This window comes from Anopheles cruzii, chromosome 3 (genome assembly GCF_943734635.1).
Source record: "Anopheles cruzii chromosome 3, idAnoCruzAS_RS32_06, whole genome shotgun sequence".
Lineage (NCBI taxonomy): Eukaryota > Metazoa > Arthropoda > Insecta > Diptera > Culicidae > Anopheles > Anopheles cruzii.
In genome coordinates, this window is record NC_069145.1 from 4,412,304 (window position 1) to 4,429,929 (window position 17,626).

The 17,626-nt window shown below is 47.4% G+C and overlaps 1 protein-coding gene across 1 annotated transcript in view; it reads right to left on the reverse strand.

Annotated features, from left to right (window-relative positions):
- Positions 1–17,626, reverse strand: part of LOC128273858 (lachesin) — a 42,092-nt gene that overhangs the window by 4,471 nt on the left and 19,995 nt on the right. Inside the window, exons 4-6 of the mRNA XM_053011915.1 lie at positions 11,138–11,266; positions 9,449–9,653; positions 8,996–9,144 (exon numbers count right to left, since the gene is read on the reverse strand). Of these exons, the coding sequence (XP_052867875.1) occupies positions 8,996–9,144; positions 9,449–9,653; positions 11,138–11,266 (483 nt within the window). The remainder of the gene's footprint in view (positions 1–8,995; positions 9,145–9,448; positions 9,654–11,137; positions 11,267–17,626) is intronic.

Sequence of the window (17,626 nt, forward strand, 5' to 3'; positions counted from 1 at the left end):
AGTCCTACGCCCTGCGTCCACTCCCCGGGTGGGGGAGGCAACCATTTACGTTACGCAACATTGACGTCTTCCATCGACGGCGCTAGCGCTACGTGTGCAACGCTCTCAACGCCCTGCGCCCAACGATCCATCATAATCTTAAAGCTTTATTGGATTCCTATTCAAATCACGTTTTCCATTGTGCCGGCCGGTGTTGCACACACTCTTTCTCACACACACACACCCTCGGCGCATCTTACAGGGGTCCAATCCTTTCCCCTATGTCAAGATCTGGCCGGTATGGGTCCTTTTTGCTGTCAGCCGCTCCGGTAGAGATTAAATAATAAAAAGAGGTGAGAAAGTGACACTAAACCGGATTCTGGGAAATATGCATGGCTGTGTGTGTCTGTCCCTTCCTCACACCTTCTCACGAACCGTTAGTGTGGAACCATTTTTCATGCTTTAGTTCCTTCGCAGGAACCGCCCTGCCTGGGCGGCGTAAAGTGTATAAAACTCGAATTTCCTTCGGAATTGTAGCAAAAAAAAAAAAATCAGGAAGAGAGAGGATAATGGCAACGACGAGGAAAGGATAGAAAAATATTGCGATACAATTTTACGGGCCAAAAAAAAACTCCGAAAGGATTCCGCAAGATGTGGCCCACTTCCATACACCGTGCGCCAGCGTGCAGTCAGGCGAAGTGACCAACATTCTCGCATGCAAATAAGGTCCATTGTAAGAATGAAGCAAGAACACATTTTTCTCTTCGTGCACATGCTTCTTTGTGCTCGTTTTTGTTTTTATTAAACACATTCCTCCGAAACTTGGCATTCATTTCGGAGCCCCTACATCGAGAGCCTCTTCGAGGGCCCCGCTAGCAAAAAGTACCAGTGCAAGGATGAGGATTATATACTTATGTGGGCCATTTCACACAAGAAAACCCGAGCTTTAATGATAGCATAATTAATAATTCATAGAAAATTGTGTCGGCTTCGACCCTCACGAGGTCTCGCGATGATCCTTTAATCAGCCTGTCAATCCGCCCGGTGCTGTAATGTGATGAGAGGTGGATTTCTTTTTGTTGCCACAGCAGCGGTCGAACCTTTAGCCCCAAATGAACCTAATATCAGCTGATGGTCGTGATGGTGGTGACATATTTTATGTGCCGCCCGCCACCCGATTGTTTGCGAGGAAGTTAATTAATTTGTTATATTGACATCGCATCGCAGCAAAACGGAAAATCCCGCAACGAACTCGCTGCTGCCGCGTGTCGAATGGCGTGCGTTGCCAACTTGAGTGATAATTACGGGCCTGCACCGGCCTGCAGCTGCATCATACTAGGGTGATCATTAAGTTTTGACGTTCGATACCAGAGGGCGCTGCTACGAGTCTAATTTTTTTTTGTCATATTGGTACACTCTTCAAATGAACGTATGTGAAGTTTCATTTCAATCGGTCACTTACTTTTTTTTTTACAAGCCATTTAGTATCGACATGTCACATACTTTTTTCAGCTGTTATGACGTCATCATTTGATGAAAAACGCTTTCCGCGCACGATTTTTTTTTGGTTTGAAAACAGATGGAAGTCGCTAGGGCCAAATCTGGTGAATAGGGTGGATACTCCAACAATTCGAACTTTAATTCATGGATTTTTGCCATTTTCAAATGCTCTTGTGACAGGTGCATTGCCCTGATGAAAGAGGTTGTTTTTCTTCTGCAAACCGGGTCTTTTTTCACGAATTTTCGCTTTCAGTTGCTCTAAAATGTTACAAAAATAATCAAAATTTATTGTTTTATCAATTTGCAAGTAATCCGCTAGCAAAATTCCATTCGCATCCCACAAAACTGATGCTAACATCTTTTTAGGCAATTTCTGGACGAACTCGTTTCGGAACTGAAGAAAAAGGTTCACACCACTCCTTAACCTTTGTTTTGATTCAGGATCATGGTGATAGACCCAAGTCTCATCCTAGTGATGATTCAATGCACAAAATCCACTTTATCCTATCGAAAACGCTTTAAATGTTGTCAAGAAAGATGCATTCGAATGCGTTTTAGCAAATGCGGCACCCATTTTGCAAACAGCTTTCTGAACCCAAAACTTCAGTCAAAATATTGGTTATACTGCTCAATGAGTTGGCTAGGTCTTGTACTTAATTTCTATCAGTGATTGGACGATTTTCGAAAACGATATCCTGTATTGTTTTACGATTTCCGATGTTGTGTCTGTTTTTTGACGTTTTTGACATGGATCGTCTTAAAGGCTACTACGACCATGTTTAAACTCAGAAACCCCTTTTAACCCCTAATTAAAGGTGAAGAGTCCTTATACACTTTCAACATTCGTTCATAATTTTCCTTTGCTTTAAACCTTTCAAAAATAAAAATTAAATCACTGCACGATACTTGATTTTTTCCATTGTAAAAAATACTGTGACATGTCGATACTAAATGGCTTGTAAAAAAAAATAAGTGACCGATTGAAATGAAACTTCACATACGTTCATTTGAAGAGTGTACCAATATACAAAAAAAAATTAGGCTCGTAGCAGCGCCCTCTGGTATCGAACGTCAAAACTTAATGATCACCCTAGTAATTTACGTCAATCACGGTTAACCGTCGGTGCTTGACGTGACGGTTTTTTTCGCTGTCTCCGCACCACGGGAAAGGACCTGGCCTCGCATGCAACACGCTCTGGACGTGTTAACTTCTGGCGTGCTGAGAAGTTAATTGATTAGTCGACAGCATGGCGACGGCGGACACACAGCGGATTGAGCTCTTAATTTCATTCGATGGGTGACTTGCCACTCGGGATGGTGGTTGATGGTTGCAATCGGAAATCGGACTTAGGTCGTTATCGGAAAGGTGGATTTCAAAGGTATTTCCGCGACTCAGTATCATGGAAGACGTATTTGTTAAGATATGGCATCAGGCACCTCTCAGGACTGACGCAGGAGACAAAACTTTGCTGATTGATTTTGAAGTGAAACGATGTCTTGTCTTTAATTTAAAGAATGATCTATGTCTCATTCAATGACCGTAATACGATCTCAAAAGAGTGCTAGTTCTTCATAAGAAGATTATTCTTATTAAAGAATGAACCAATTTTTATTTATTGTCAATTGAACGACAGTGAGGACACATCCTCCTGAAGCATCCGGCGATGCGTTTCCCCGCGCTTTCAGTCGCTTTCAGTTGCTCTAAAATGTTACAAAAATAATCAAAATGTATTATTTTACCAGTTTGCAAGCAATCCGGTAGCAAAATTCCATTCGCATCCTGAAAAACTGATGCGAACACCTTTTTGGGCGATTTCTGGACACGAACTCGTTTCGAAGCTGAAGAACCTGGTTCACACCACTCTTTAGCCACTTGTTTTGATTCAGGATTATAGTGAGAGACCCAAGTCTCATCCACAGTGATGATTCAATGCACAAAATCCACTTTATCCTATCGAAAACGCTTTAAATGTTGTCAAGAAAGATGCATTCGAATGCGTTTGTAGCAAATGCGGCACCCATGTTTCAAACAGCTTTCTGAAACCCAATACTTCAGTCAAAATATTGGTTATAGACGATTTTCGAAAACGATATCCTGTATTGTTTTACGATTTCAGGTGTTGTGTCTGTTTTTTGGCGTTTTTGTCATGGATCGCCTTGAAGGCTACTAGGACCACGTCTAAACTCAGAAACCCCCGTTTTAACCCTTTTATTGAAGGCGAAGAGTCCTTATACACTTTCAACATTCGTTCATAATTTTCCTTTGCTTTTAAACCTTTCAAAAATAAAAATTAAATCATTGCACGATGCTTGATTCTTTCCATTGAAAAAAGAAAACTGTGACATGTCGATACTAAATGGCTTGTAAAAAAAACTAAGTGTCCGATTGAAATGAAACTTCACATACGTTCATCTGAAGAGTGTACCAATATGACAAAAAAATTAAACTCGTATTGAACGTCAAAACTTAATGATCACCCTAGTATTCTACAGATGATTTTGAATTCCCTGAACGCCAACAGTTGCTTTCGTCAGATGACTTATGATCGTTGCGAAAGATAGTGCAAATGCTAGATCTGAGCTTTAAGAGCCTGTTCCATGCCCGCCAGTGTGCCGCCGAAATTTACAGGAAAAATATCGATACTCAAAGATCCGCGTACTGAACATGACTTCTTTTTCGGCTCGATAATCCGCACATTATCGCCCTCCCAGAAAAAATGGACAATCCTTAGTCCGTTTGTTTGGCACCAACACACCCAGCGTCGCGATTCCCAGTACACAGCTCCCAAAGAGCTGTGTCGAAACAACATTGTACCAGGTTTTGCGTTGCACCGTACAGATCCCCGGACGACGACGACGACGTAACCGTAATTGCCTGCAGCATGCAACCGCAGTCTACTGCTGCAGGGGGGGCACAGGGCATTACGATTCCCAACCAACCCGAGCACCGTGAAAAGGAAGAAAGAGAGAGATAACAATCAATTTACTTGGCCTCGCCTTTCGCTGCGCTGCCGCGAGACAACAGGTTCGGCCATTAAACAGCGATAATCGTAAAGCCGAGGAAACACGGCACCACTCGTGGCGGGCCGAGAGGGCACGAAATTACTTTGCGGAAAACCACGCGGGCCCGGGCGGGAAATGGAAAAAGCGGCACCACATCCGCATGTAGACCACCGCACCGCACTTGCGAAGCGGAAAATTGCAAAATTTGATCATTTAATGGGGTCCCGGCTGCGTCTCTGTGGCGGGTTCCTTGGCGGGCGCGGACGCGTACGGTTCGATGCAATTTGGCACGTGACCCGGAGAACGTTCGTCGCACTTCTGGGTTGTTGTTGCAATGAACGGGCAGGACTGAATGATCCGACGGGTGAAGGGACACTTACCGTACAGTCGCATGGTACCGTCGGCGCGGCCCAGCGAGTTGGTGCTAACGCAGTGATACGTCCCGACGTCGGCCGGCGAGAAGGATCGCACGACGAGCCGCATGTTGGTCCGGAATCCGTGCCGTTCCTCGGCGATCCCGTACTTGGGCCTTCGAGTCGCCAGTTGGAAGGAAGAGAGCATAAATGGAAAATTAGTGTCCCCGTGTGCTTGCATGTGTGTGTGCGTGGCCGTGACCGCTAATGGGCTGTTCGAGAACGGCGCCGCATCGGCACCACACACACACAAAGAGGTAAAAAAGGGTAATAAAAAAGTAACCGAAACAGAAGGTCGCGCCTCGGAAGAAATCAATTATCCCACACACCGGTCAGGCCAGGCAAGGGCCGGTGCCGAAGGAAAGGGAAAAAAAGTAAAGGGTAGCAACCAAAAAGGTGGGCCCAACTTACCCATCGAGCAGCATTTCCGGTCGGCTGAGGCCCGCCTGGTCGTAATTGCCGTTCGTTAGGCTGCCGAAGCTGTTCGGCAGGACGCGGCCACCCTTGAGCCAGTAGGACACGGGCATCGGTGACGCCTCGACCGTGCACTCGAGCTGCACATCCGAGCCGAGCGGGGCCCCCAGCAGCTGACTTGTTGGACGTACGGACGGTGCAACTGGTGACCGCGGTGCCCCAATCCGCCGTGAGGTATGCAAAAAGAGGCCAGCAGAAAACAGGGGGCGAGTGTTAGTGTACGTGCACACACATCCATTCTTAATGGCCAGCCAGCCAGCCGGTGGGTGGGTCGGTCCGATTCGTGGCCACCGAAAATGTTGCCGTAAATTTACAAGATCGGCTTCAAGATCCCCGGCCTCCCGGGGTACGACGCTATCCGTTTTTGGGGCTGAGGCCTCTTCGTACCATCTTTCGATCTTTTTGATGACGACAAGGTTCCATTGTTCGAAGGATGAGCTCATTTTCCGGAATAATGAACTCGATGGACTCGATAAAATAATTGGTTTTGTGGGCTGCACGGTGAAGCAATGTTCCTTTTGAAGGCGGAATCGTCCTCGGGCGATCGCCCCGCCCGGGGGGGTTCCAGTGGGGTTCGCTACATGGTCCAAAGAGCAGCGAGCCTATTAGGCATAGAGCATCCTTTGGCTAACGTTCCGTTCTTGAAATGTCCTTTGATTCGGCATTTAATAATTTTCTCCATCATGTGGGGCTACCATGAACCTGTTTCTGTTTACTTAAGTAACTCAACGAAAATATGTCAACGATATCTTTGGTACTTCTTCAACTTCTGATGATGGTCAGAATAGGTCTAATAAACACACAGCAAGTATTGCTAGACGATTCATAAAAACTGTCATGTGGATATGTTTTTTAAGGCTGAATTCAAGGACGGCTCCTTTGGCTATACCACTTCAAGTCCTCTGACCTACAACCTGCGTTATCGTCTCTTTCTAATTCACTGTTTTAATCCTAAATTCAATAGTTCCTGCGTAGAAATGCGTAAGCATTTCGAATAAACACTTTGCGATATTAACTCCGTAAGGTGCGTCGAGTTCTGGGTTCTGTTAGGTTCGATAATGACAGAACATGTCAGAAGAACTTTCCATCAACCGAATTGTGGTTCGATACATCTGCCGATAGGTAAATGATGGGATGGAAATTCGAAAAAAAACATCCATCTCACGGGCCGCGGCCCCGGCTAGGAACTGTAATTAATTGTAATGTTTTCCATTTCCTCATATTCCGCCTCGAGAAATCAATTACACACGGGAAGCGGGCGGGAAACAATGAGAAATTACCGGGACCGGTGGCGCAATTGCGAGACCAAAACAGACCAATACATGCCGTTGGCCGGTGGGGCGCATGTGGGGAGAGTAACCGCCAGTGAACAGGCTGTAAGCTTGATTCGAGAATAATGTGGAGCGGGTCCGTGAACGGCGTGAACCTCAGAACGAAACCGAACACCGTTGCAACACCGTGCGCAGGATGGGTCCGTGCAAGGATTAAGTGGGTTAAATAGAACCCCACGGAACCGGGCACACACATACACATAGTCAGACGCCGTGTTCGTGGCAGTCGTTTAATTTTTCCTCGAATCCTCGGTGCTTACTTACAGTGCACACTCAGCGAAACACGCTTGCTAACGGCCGGCGGAACATCGTTCGAGGCGATGCACAGGTAAGCGCCCATTTGTCTTCGCTCCAGCTTCGGCAGATGCAGATGGGTGCCGTTGTACGCTTCCACTGAAAGAGAGAGAGAGAGAGAGAAAAAAGGGCGGGAAAAAGGGCGAATGAATATTGGGAGAATTAGAATAAAACGCGAGGTCCTGCTGACTAAAGGGTGCTCTACCGGTCGAGCGGTAGTTAAAGCTTCCTGCGCCGTCCTTCCCCGCGGAGAACTTGAATGATTGGTTGGGGTGTAAGCGACTTCGAACCCGGTGCCCCCGTGGTGGATTAGAGCGGGAAAGAAAGGCCGCGACGGACGGCGCTGGGGTTTCGGGAGGTTTGGGGCTGTAAATTCAGTCGCGGGTATAAATTTATGTAATTGGAACTTTAATGGGATTCTGTAACAACCGGCTCGGAGGGTGGCTCTATAAGGTAAGGGGCCTTTCGGCCGAAGATTGGTGGGATTCGCCGCAGGCTACCAACGGCGAAATGGTTGCGCACATGCGAACGGTTCCCTAGCGGTGAGTCAATCGGAATGTGTTTCTTTCGGAATCGGGATTTGAATTGCTCAACGTCACAGCGTCGTCGTCGTTCTTGTGTGTGCGCAATCGGATTTAACTGCAAATCGAATGCAATTTATGGTGCATTCGACCGGCCCCCCCCCCCCGAGCCCGAGGGAATTTATGGGGCCAAAAGTGTATAGTTTCGCTAGGCGAACGATGGGACCCGTGACCGCCACCGGTTTTTGGGAGGGACGAGCTAATCCTTGGTGCACGGCGCGGAGTGACATAGTTTTCACATCTCGCTCACATCAACGGCTGATAGATAAGGCGGTGGACACATTAGCGGACACATTTTGTGACCATCACTTTGAAGAGCAATAAATTGCAGGGTTCTTTTTATAGTTTACTCCATTACAGACCTCAATCGCCAGTTTATGGGTTCAACGTGATTTAACACATCGCTCAATAAGTTCGCAGGATGACATATAGATGGCGAAACAAATACAGAATCCTTATATTTTTCAGACAGTACCAACCTTCAAACGATATCTGTCAAAGTTTCATGACATTCGGACTATTATTTACCAAGTTACAGTGTGAACAATTCAATCAACTTTTGTAAATTGAAAAAAATGGAAAAATCAGAATTTCGTGTGCTCATACTCTTTCATGTCCGCCAGTGTGTCCGCCGAAATTTACAGGAAAAATATCGATACTCAAAGATCCGCGTACTGAACGTGACTTCTTTTTCGCTCGATAATCCACACATTATCGCTCTCCCAGAAAAAATTGGACAATCCTTACTTCGTTTGTTTGACACCAACACACCCAGCGTCGCGATTCCCAATACACAGCCCCACCAAGAGCTGTGCCGAGAGTGCCGAAACAACAATGTACCAGGGTTTTGCGTTGCACCGTACAGATCCCCGGACGACGACGACGACGTAACCGTAATTGCCTGCAGCATGCAACCGCAGTCTACTGCTGCAGGGGGGCACAGGGCATTTCGATTCCCAACCAACCCGAGCACCGTGAAAAGGAAGAAAGAGAGAGATAACAATCAATTTACTTGGCCTCGCCTTTCGCTGTGCTGCTGCTGCGACACAACAGGTTCGGCCATTAAACAGCGATAATCGTAAAGCCGAGGAAACACGGCACCACTCGTGGCGGACCGAGAGGGCACGAAATTACTTCGCGGAAAACCACCCGGCCCGGCCCGACCCGGGCGGGAAATGGAAAAAGCGGCACCACATCCGCATGTAGACCACCGCACCGCACTTGCGAAGCGGAAAATTGCAAAATTTGATCATTTAATGGGGTCCCGGTTGCGTCTCTGTGGCGGGTTCCTTAGCGGGCGCGGACGCGTACGATTCGATGCAATTTGGCACGTGACCCGGAGAACGTTCGTCGCACTTCTGGGTTGTTGTTGCAATGAACGGAACGAACGGAATGATCCGACGGGTGAAGGGACACTTACCGTACAGTCGCATGGTACCGTCGGCGCGGCCCAGCGAGTTGGTGCTAACGCAGTGATACGTCCCGACGTCGGCCGGCGAGAAGGATCGCACGACGAGCCGCATGTTGGTCCGGAATCCGTGCCGTTCCTCGGCGATCCCGTACTTGGGCCTTCGAGTCGCCAGTTGGAAGGAAGAGAGCATAAATGGAAAATTAGTGTCCCGGTGTGCTTGCATGTGTGTGTGTGTGTGTGGCCGTGACCGCTAATGGGCTGTTCGAGAACGGCGCCGCATCGGCACCACACACACACACAAAGAGGTAAAAAAAGGATAATAAAAAAGTAACCGAAACAGAAGGTCGCGCCTCGGAAGAAATCAATTATCCCACACACCGGTCAGGGCAGGGCAGGTCCCCGGTGCCGAAGGAATCGAAAAAAAAGTAAAGGGTAGCAACCAAAAAGGTGGACCCAACTTACCCATCGAGCAGCATTTCCGGTCGGCTGAGGCCCGCCTGGTCGTAATTGCCGTTCGTTAGGCTGCCGAAGCTGTTCGGCAGGACGCGGCCACCCTTGAGCCAGTAGGACACGGGCATCGGCGACGCCTCGACCGTGCACTCGAGCTGCACATCCGAGCCGAGCGGGGCCCCCAGCAGCTGACTTGTTGGACGTACGGACGGTGCAACTGGTGACCGCGGTGCCCCAATCCACCGGTGTGTCCGCCGTGAGGTATGCAAAAAGAGCCCAGCAGAAAACAGGGAGCGAGTGTTAGTGTACATGCACACACATCCATTCTTAATGGGAGCCGGTGGGTGGGTCGGTCCGATTCGTGGCCACCGAAAATGTTGCCGTAAATTTACATGATCGGCTTCAAGATCCCCGGCCTCCCGGGGTACGACGCTATCCGTTTTTGGGGCCGAGGCCCCTTCGTACCATCTTTCGATCTTTTTGATGACGACAAGGTTCCATTGTTCGAAGGATGAGCTCATTTTCCGGAATAATGAACCCGATGGACTCGATAAAATAATTGGTTTTGTGGGCTGCACGGTGAAGCAATGTTCCTTTTGAAGGCGGAATCCTCCTCGGGCGATCGCCGCCCCCGGGGGGGTTCTATTGGGGGTCGCTACATGGTCCAAAGAGCAGCGAGCCTATTAGGCATAGAGCATCCTTTGGCTAACGTTCCGTTCTTGAAATGTCCTTTGATTCGGCATTTAATAATTTTCCCATCATGTGGGGCTACCATGAACCTGTTTCTGTTTACTTAAGTAACTCAACGAAAATATGTCAACGATATCTTTGGAAATTCTTTATCTTCTGATGATAGCAAGAATAGCTGTAATAAGCACACAGCAAGTAGTGCTGGACCATTCATAAAAAACTGTCATGGGCATATGTTTTTTAAGGCTGAATTCAAGGACGGCTTCTTGAGCAATACCACTTCAAGTCCTTGACGTACAACCTGCGTTATCGTCTCTTTCTAATTCATTGTTTTGGTCCTAAATTCAATAGTTCCTGCGTAGAAATGAGTAAGCATTTCGAATAAACACTTTGCGATATTAACTCCGTACGGTTCGTCGAGTTCCTGGGGTCCGTTAGGTTCGATAATGACAGAACATGTCAGAAGAACTTTCCATCAACCGAATTGTGGTTCGATACATCTGCCGATAGGTGCTGAATGATGGGGTGGAAATTCGAAAAAAAAAAACATCCATCTCACGGGCCCGGACCCGTGCTGCTAGGAACTGTAATTAATTGTAATGTTTTCCATTTCCTCATATTCCGCCTCGAGAAATCAATTACACACGGGCGGAAGCGGGCGGGAAACAATGAGAAATTACCGGGACCAGTGGCGCAATTGCGAGACCAAAACAGACCAATACATGCCGTTGGCCGTTGGGGCGCAGGTGGGGAGAGTAACCGCCAGCGAACAGGCTGTAAGCTTGATTCGAGAATAATGTGGCGCGGGTTCCGTTGGCGTGAACCTCACAACGAAACCGAACACCGTTGCAACACCGTGCGCAGGACGGGTCCGTGCAAAAATTAAGTGGGTTAAATAGAACCCCACGGAACCGGGCACACACATAGTCAGACGCCGTGTTCGTGGCAGTCGTTTAATTTTTCCTCGAATCGGACCGCGCCGTGCCGACGACGACGACGGTGCTTACTTACAGTGCACACTCAGCGAAACACGCTTGCTAACGGCCGGCGGAACATCGTTCGAGGCGATGCACAGGTAAGCGCCCATTTGTCTTCGCTCCAGCTTCGGCAGATGCAGATGGGTGCCGTTGTACGCTTCCACTGAAAGAGAGAGAGAGAGAGAAAAAAGGGCGGAAAACGCGAATGAATATTGGGAGAATTAGAATAAAACGCGAGGTCCTGCTGACTAAAGGGTGCTCTACCGGTCGAGCGGTAGTTAAAGCTTCCTGCGCCGTCCTTCCCCGCGGAGAACTTGAATGATTGGTTGGGGTGTAAGCGACTTCGAACCCGGTGCCCCCGTGGTGGATTAGAGCGGGAAAGAAAGGCCGCGACGGACGGCGCTGGGGTTTCGGGAGGTTTGGGGCTGTAAATTCAGTCGCGGGTATAAATTTATGTAATTGGAACTTTAATGGGATTCTGTAACAACCGGCTCGGGGAGGGTGGCTCTATAAGGTAAGGGGAGCCTTTCGGCCGAAGATTGGTGGGATTCGCCGCAGGCTACCAACGGCGAAATGGTTGCGCACATGCGAACGGTTCCCTAGCGGTGAGTCAATCGGAATGTGTTTCTTTCGGAATCGGGATTTGAATTGCTCAACGTCACAGCGTCGTCGTCGTTCTTGTGTGTGCGCAATCGGATTTAACTGCAAATCGAATGCAATTTATGGTGCATTCGACCGGCCCCCCCCCCCCGAGCCCGAGGGAATTTATGGGGCCAAAAGTGTATAGTTTCGCTAGGCGAACGATGGGACCCGTGACCGCCACCGGTTTTTGGGAGGGACGAGCTAATCCTTGGTGCACGGCGCGGAGTGACATAGTTTTCACATCTCGCTCACATCAACGGCTGATAGATAAGGCGGTGGACACATTAGCGGACACATTTTGTGACCATCACTTTGAAGAGCAATAAATTGCAGGGTTCTTTTTATAGTTTACTCCATTACAGACCTCAATCGCCAGTTCATGGGTTGAACGTGATTTAGAATATTTCGTTTCGTGAGTTGAAAGTTGCCTCTGTTGAATCACTGAAAGTTTGCGTTTATGCACTCCGAACAGAATCCGAAAGTTTTATATAAATTTGTGGTGAGTTTTTATCGTGCTCAAAGCTTGAGTAAACTTTTGAATAGTATAGGATTATGCTTTCATGTCGTCTTAGTAACTGATTCATCGATGTTACTGTCGTGTATGTTCTCCTTTAAAGTACCGGTTACCAGCTTCTGCGTTGCGTTCGTCAGTTCGTCGACATTCAGTCGGTCAGCCAGTCAGTCAGTCAGTTTTAGTTCTAAGTGCTAAGTTAAGTTGTTTATTGTCAATTAGGCTTACTTGCCTGTTGACTGTTGTTGTAAAAAAAAATAAAATAAATAAATAAATTAAATGTCTGTTTACGAAAAAAAGAACTTAAAAAACATATGAAAAATTAGGTTTTAAATAATTTATTATCGTTCAGGGGACAACCTCGTGATCTATGGCAATTTCATTGACTTTGTTGTACATCTCGGGTCTCGAACATAGCTTGGCGAATGTTATTTGTCAAGTGCTCCAAAGTTGCAGGCAGCATAAACACGATCTTTTACATTGGTCCTGTGATTTCGAAACCATGAAATAGATATCCTTGTACAAATAGTTTTCGGAAGCAGAAGCTCGTATCCGACGACCGCAAAGAGACGCAGACACAGGGTTTATTTTTTAGTACTTGCTGCATAATGTTTTAAAGAAACATTGTATTAAGGTTAAATATAAAAATACCATCTCCAGGCAGACAACCATTTAAGAGTCATTTGTCAAAAACCAAACCCTTTTAAGCCGCAGTAAAAAGGCTATTATAGCGAAGGGAAGATAACTTAAACAAACTAACAGACAAGAGAGATACTGTACGCCTTTTCATGTGTTTGCTCTCTTCATTTGAGATACCCTTTATCGGGCAGCGAAACGTGCTGGGACTTGATATTTGATACAGTTTTAAAGCAGAGTAAAATTTATGCTAGATCGGCAGCAACGACCCCCCATCGAAAAAGGTCCCATTTTGGGCCCCAGAGGCGCCAACGAACGACGATCTTAATGTCCTGTCGATTGATTTATGTTACTACATTTGCAACCGCTCGGGTACATTCCTTCGGAATCATTATGATGATGTTAGTTTTTCTAACAAAACAAATCTTCACCGGGACGGGCCGGGCCGGGCCGGGACAAGCGGAACCTCCGGGAACCCTTTCCGGAACCTCAATCAAAACCAACCCAAGGTAACCCCTTTTTCGAGGCCAGGCCAACACACTTTGGGCTTTCCAATCCAATCGAGACGCGTCGTAATGATTTCCTTTTACAATTTTCCCAACCACCCGACCAAACACGGCTCCCTGTCCTTGGGGTCCTTCCGAAAGGGTTCTAAACACACTTCGTGAGTAGTGTGTCGATACGGGGAGTTTACATATCCGCCGAGCACCACTGAAAAGGGTGACACAACCGTTAATCGGTATCGATTTCGGTCACCGATGGGTGGGGCGCCCGATTTCCTGGAAGGTGTCCCCGGTTCCATGTATCGCTTTTCGAGAAAGGATCGCGCCTGCCACGCGCCTATTCCGGGAAATCCCAAACCAAGGGCAGGAAGGAAGGAGAGAGCATAAACAAACAAAGCGGCGCAATATCCTGGCGGCCGGGCTGAGACAGGCTGAGCGGCCATCAGCACCCGTGTCAGCTACCTGTGCACGACATCCCTCGACCAATCCCTAATTTTTGGTGGAGCACAAAATTTGCCTTCCTTTAGAGGCACACACACACACACACACACGCGCACAGGGAGTCAGTTTTATGGCCAATTTCCTTGCACGGCCCACAGCGCACCTTCGAAGCGAGCGAGCACCCTCATGAGTTATTCGTTCGGATACACCATAACTTTCGAACCGTTGCGAGGTAGACAAACACACTCGCCGGAGGAGTCCGCCGGATACCGAAGACCAGGGAACCCGGGGCCCCAACATTGGCCCATTCTCCGTCGAAGGTCTCCTAGCTCGAAGCCTTCGAAAAGTTTGCACTTCGTAGTTGCGGTCTTCGCAAAACTCGCTCGTGGCGAGCCCGGAGCCCGGCCCGAGCCGGATACAGATGCTCGCACACGGTCCCTGTTCGGCTCCAACGGGGGGCGGGCGCAATGATATAGGGTGGGCTAGTAAATTATTTCCAAATCTCCAGCGCCGGTGCACCGGGCAGAACTTTAGACAATGCTGCGCTCTCTCTCTCTCTCTTTGGTGTCTTCCGTTTGTGCAATTCGGTGAAACTTTCGACCGGGTTGTTTATTAATACGAACGGCGCTCCGTTCGAAGTTTGTTGTGTTTTCTTCGCCGCGACAAGAAAGAAAAAAAAAAGCCGAGAGCTAAGAGTCTTACTCCACTCCAGTGGCAGACCTGGAGTTCTCCAGGGTTTCTTTCCCGATTTCCGGTTATGGTAATGTTCGCAACACTCGACGGCAAGGGAAGACAATAAACGACGTGATTGGCATGCGGTTGAAAAGTTTTCGAACCGAGTTCGAGTGTCGATCGATCGACCATTTAGTAGTCTGTTGCATCCTGAGTCCTCCTCGGCGCGATTCCCGGAGCATCGATCGTTCGGCCGTTCAGCAAATAAGCGAACTTTAGCATTCAATTCTTTGCGTCTTTCGTTCTCCATTCGCCTACTTCAATGTTTAGCAGTGCAGCGCAGTGAGTGCCGCAGCCGAAATGCAATCCTGCCCAGGACGGGCGGCCGGGTTCCGCACTCGCTTTGAAGTCAGACGGACGGTAGAAACAATCAATAGAAAGGCAAATGGCTTTTCCCGGTCCCGGCCTTGACGGGGGGAGGTTTTGAGGTACACTTTCCACATCATTTGCCGCGTACATCGCGTGGGGCTCCGGGATCCGCGGATCCGGATATTAAAACTGTGAAACGGTTTTTCGCACTGAAGAACTCGGCGGTGCCACCGTGAAGCTTCGCTCAATTTCCAGGCGCTCTGTTTTATCTCCTGCTCCTCGGCGACGGCAACTTAAAACCGTAGTCCGTAGCACCTTGCGCGTCACGGTGGACTTCGGACGACCTGGACGGCATAATGTTCTGCTTCTGATGAGCGGGATAGATATTTTCCCTTAATTTATGACGTCCTCACTGTCTTGTCTTGGGATCGGGCCCGAGGCGTGCTTCAAAAATCAAGCGAGCGAATCGTATTTTTAGCCTCTTCATAAAACCGGCCGCTGCCGGTCGGAAAGGTGATCCGGTGCAGAGTATCACGTGAAATCGGCGCCACAAAACCAAACCCCAGCCTAGCCTCATGAAGCTGATGGAAAACAATCTCCTGAGCATCATAACTCGCGGTAATTCTCGTTGTAGCTCGTCCGTTTGAGGCTCCCGTATCCGCAGCGCTCGATGTGGCCACTGTTTGTTTCCCTCCCTGACCCCGCCGGGTGTCCTCCGCACACTTTACGGTCTGGGCCATAAAAACCGGACCGACAATGGTGGTACCGAAATCACGATGTCCGTCGACGACGACGGCGAGGATGTACCACGGTGGTCAAGGAGCCAGCAGCAGGACTGATTTAATAAACAATTTTCCTCTCGCATGGCGCATCGGTATGCGTGACCGGTGCGTGGAGCTCTTTTTATGTTGCGTGAACTTCGTTGGTTTGCCTTTTTTCCAAAACGAGAGAGAGAGAGAGAGCAAGAGAGAACTAAAGGTCCCGGAGGTGCCATTAATCAATGGAGCTGACACTCGGCGGGAGCGGGAAATTATTTTCGGGCTTAAAGCGAGATCCGAAGTTTATGTGCCGCCCGCCGAAACGAATTCGACCGAGTGAGTGGGAGCTTAAACGGCGAACGTTAACACCGCAGCAGCAGATGCTACGGAGCGAGATGCCATCGGCCAGCTGAAAAATGGGGCCCGCCTTCTGGAAATCAATCAAATATTTGCTCCACTTCGGTCTGTTTGTTGTGAAACTGTTAAACGAAACGGGCCTATTTGTTTTAAAGTGTTTATGGAATCAAGAGGAGAGCCATTTTTGTACTACATTCAGCTATCGACGCGTTTTGTCCAAAAAAGGTACTAAATGACCTAAAAGTTATTGACTGCCAGAAAGGCATCGATGGTTATACAGTGGTAGAGATTCGTTTGGCCGAAGTAAGTTTTTTCCATTTTATTCAATAGTTAAAGATGTTTGGTCATTTTTAAAAAATCTAGTGTTGTATTTCATTACTCTTTATCATAATTCACAACGAAATCAAAAAACAAAAATCAATTCTGGTAAATATTAAGGAAAACGACAATTTTGGCCTAGAAATTCGTTTGGCCGAACTCTTCAAAAATAGTTTTTACAGAGAAGTTTTACGATGCTAGTCAAAAGTTAGTAACTGGTATGACTACCTCTGCTTTTAATTACTTCAAAAATGCGGTTTGGCATTGACTCACACAATTTTTGTAGAGTTTGTATGTCAATATTGGTCCAACACTCTTGAATACTTGCTCGTAAAGTAGCAATGTCGTTAAATTGACGTCCATTTGCATAAACCCGTCTAGCTAATATCGCCCAAAGGTTCTCCATGGGATTACAATCTGGACTGCAGGCCGGCCATTCGAGTAACGGAATGTTTTTATCTTGAAACCAAGCCTTCGATTGCTTGGAAATGTGGATCGATGCATTGTCTTGCTGGTATATGAAGTCCTCATGGCCATCAATTCAAGGTAGGGAATTAAAACGTCTTCCAGTAGGTCTTGGTACATTTCCGAGTTCATTCGGGTTGAGATAAAACAAATAGGAAGCTTCGAATGGTATGAGAATGCTGCCCACACCATCAAACTTCCACCTCCAAAATTTCGCTTGGATCGCACGATGTTTTTTTTGTTTATGTCATGCCAATAACAGCTATAGCAGTCTGGGCCATCTAGATTAAACTTTTTTTCGTCCGAAAATATCACATTTTGCCATTCTTTCTCCCATTTCATGTACTTTCTGGCAAATTTTAGGCGGTTCTCCTTATGGGTCGAATTAAGCTTAGGTTTTCCTTTCAGTTTTTTCCATCTGATGTTCGTAGAGTCATTAAGGATCTGTGCAATATGCCTAATTGTTACTGGGACATCAAGTTTTTCTTTAATTTCCCTACATGATAAGTTGTTAGTGGCTGCTTCATGCCTTATTTGCCCTTTCAAGCGTAGGGAAATTTTAGTGTTTCCCTTTGTGGGAGCTTTTATTCCGTAATTTGACCCTTTTTTAAGGTAATTTCGTATGACTTTCTCAGATATACCTATATTTATGGCAATTGAATTATTGGAGAAGCCTTGGCTTTTGAAATTTCTGATCAATCTGCGTTCTTCCTCCGTGAGTCGCTTAGCTCTGGTCATTTCTTTAGAAAATAGTTTTCAAAACAAGGGTGTTAGCAAAATATTCATCTCTGATGCTTAAAATAATCTTACTTAGTTGTACTTTCACACTGCCAAACAAATAATCACTTTTG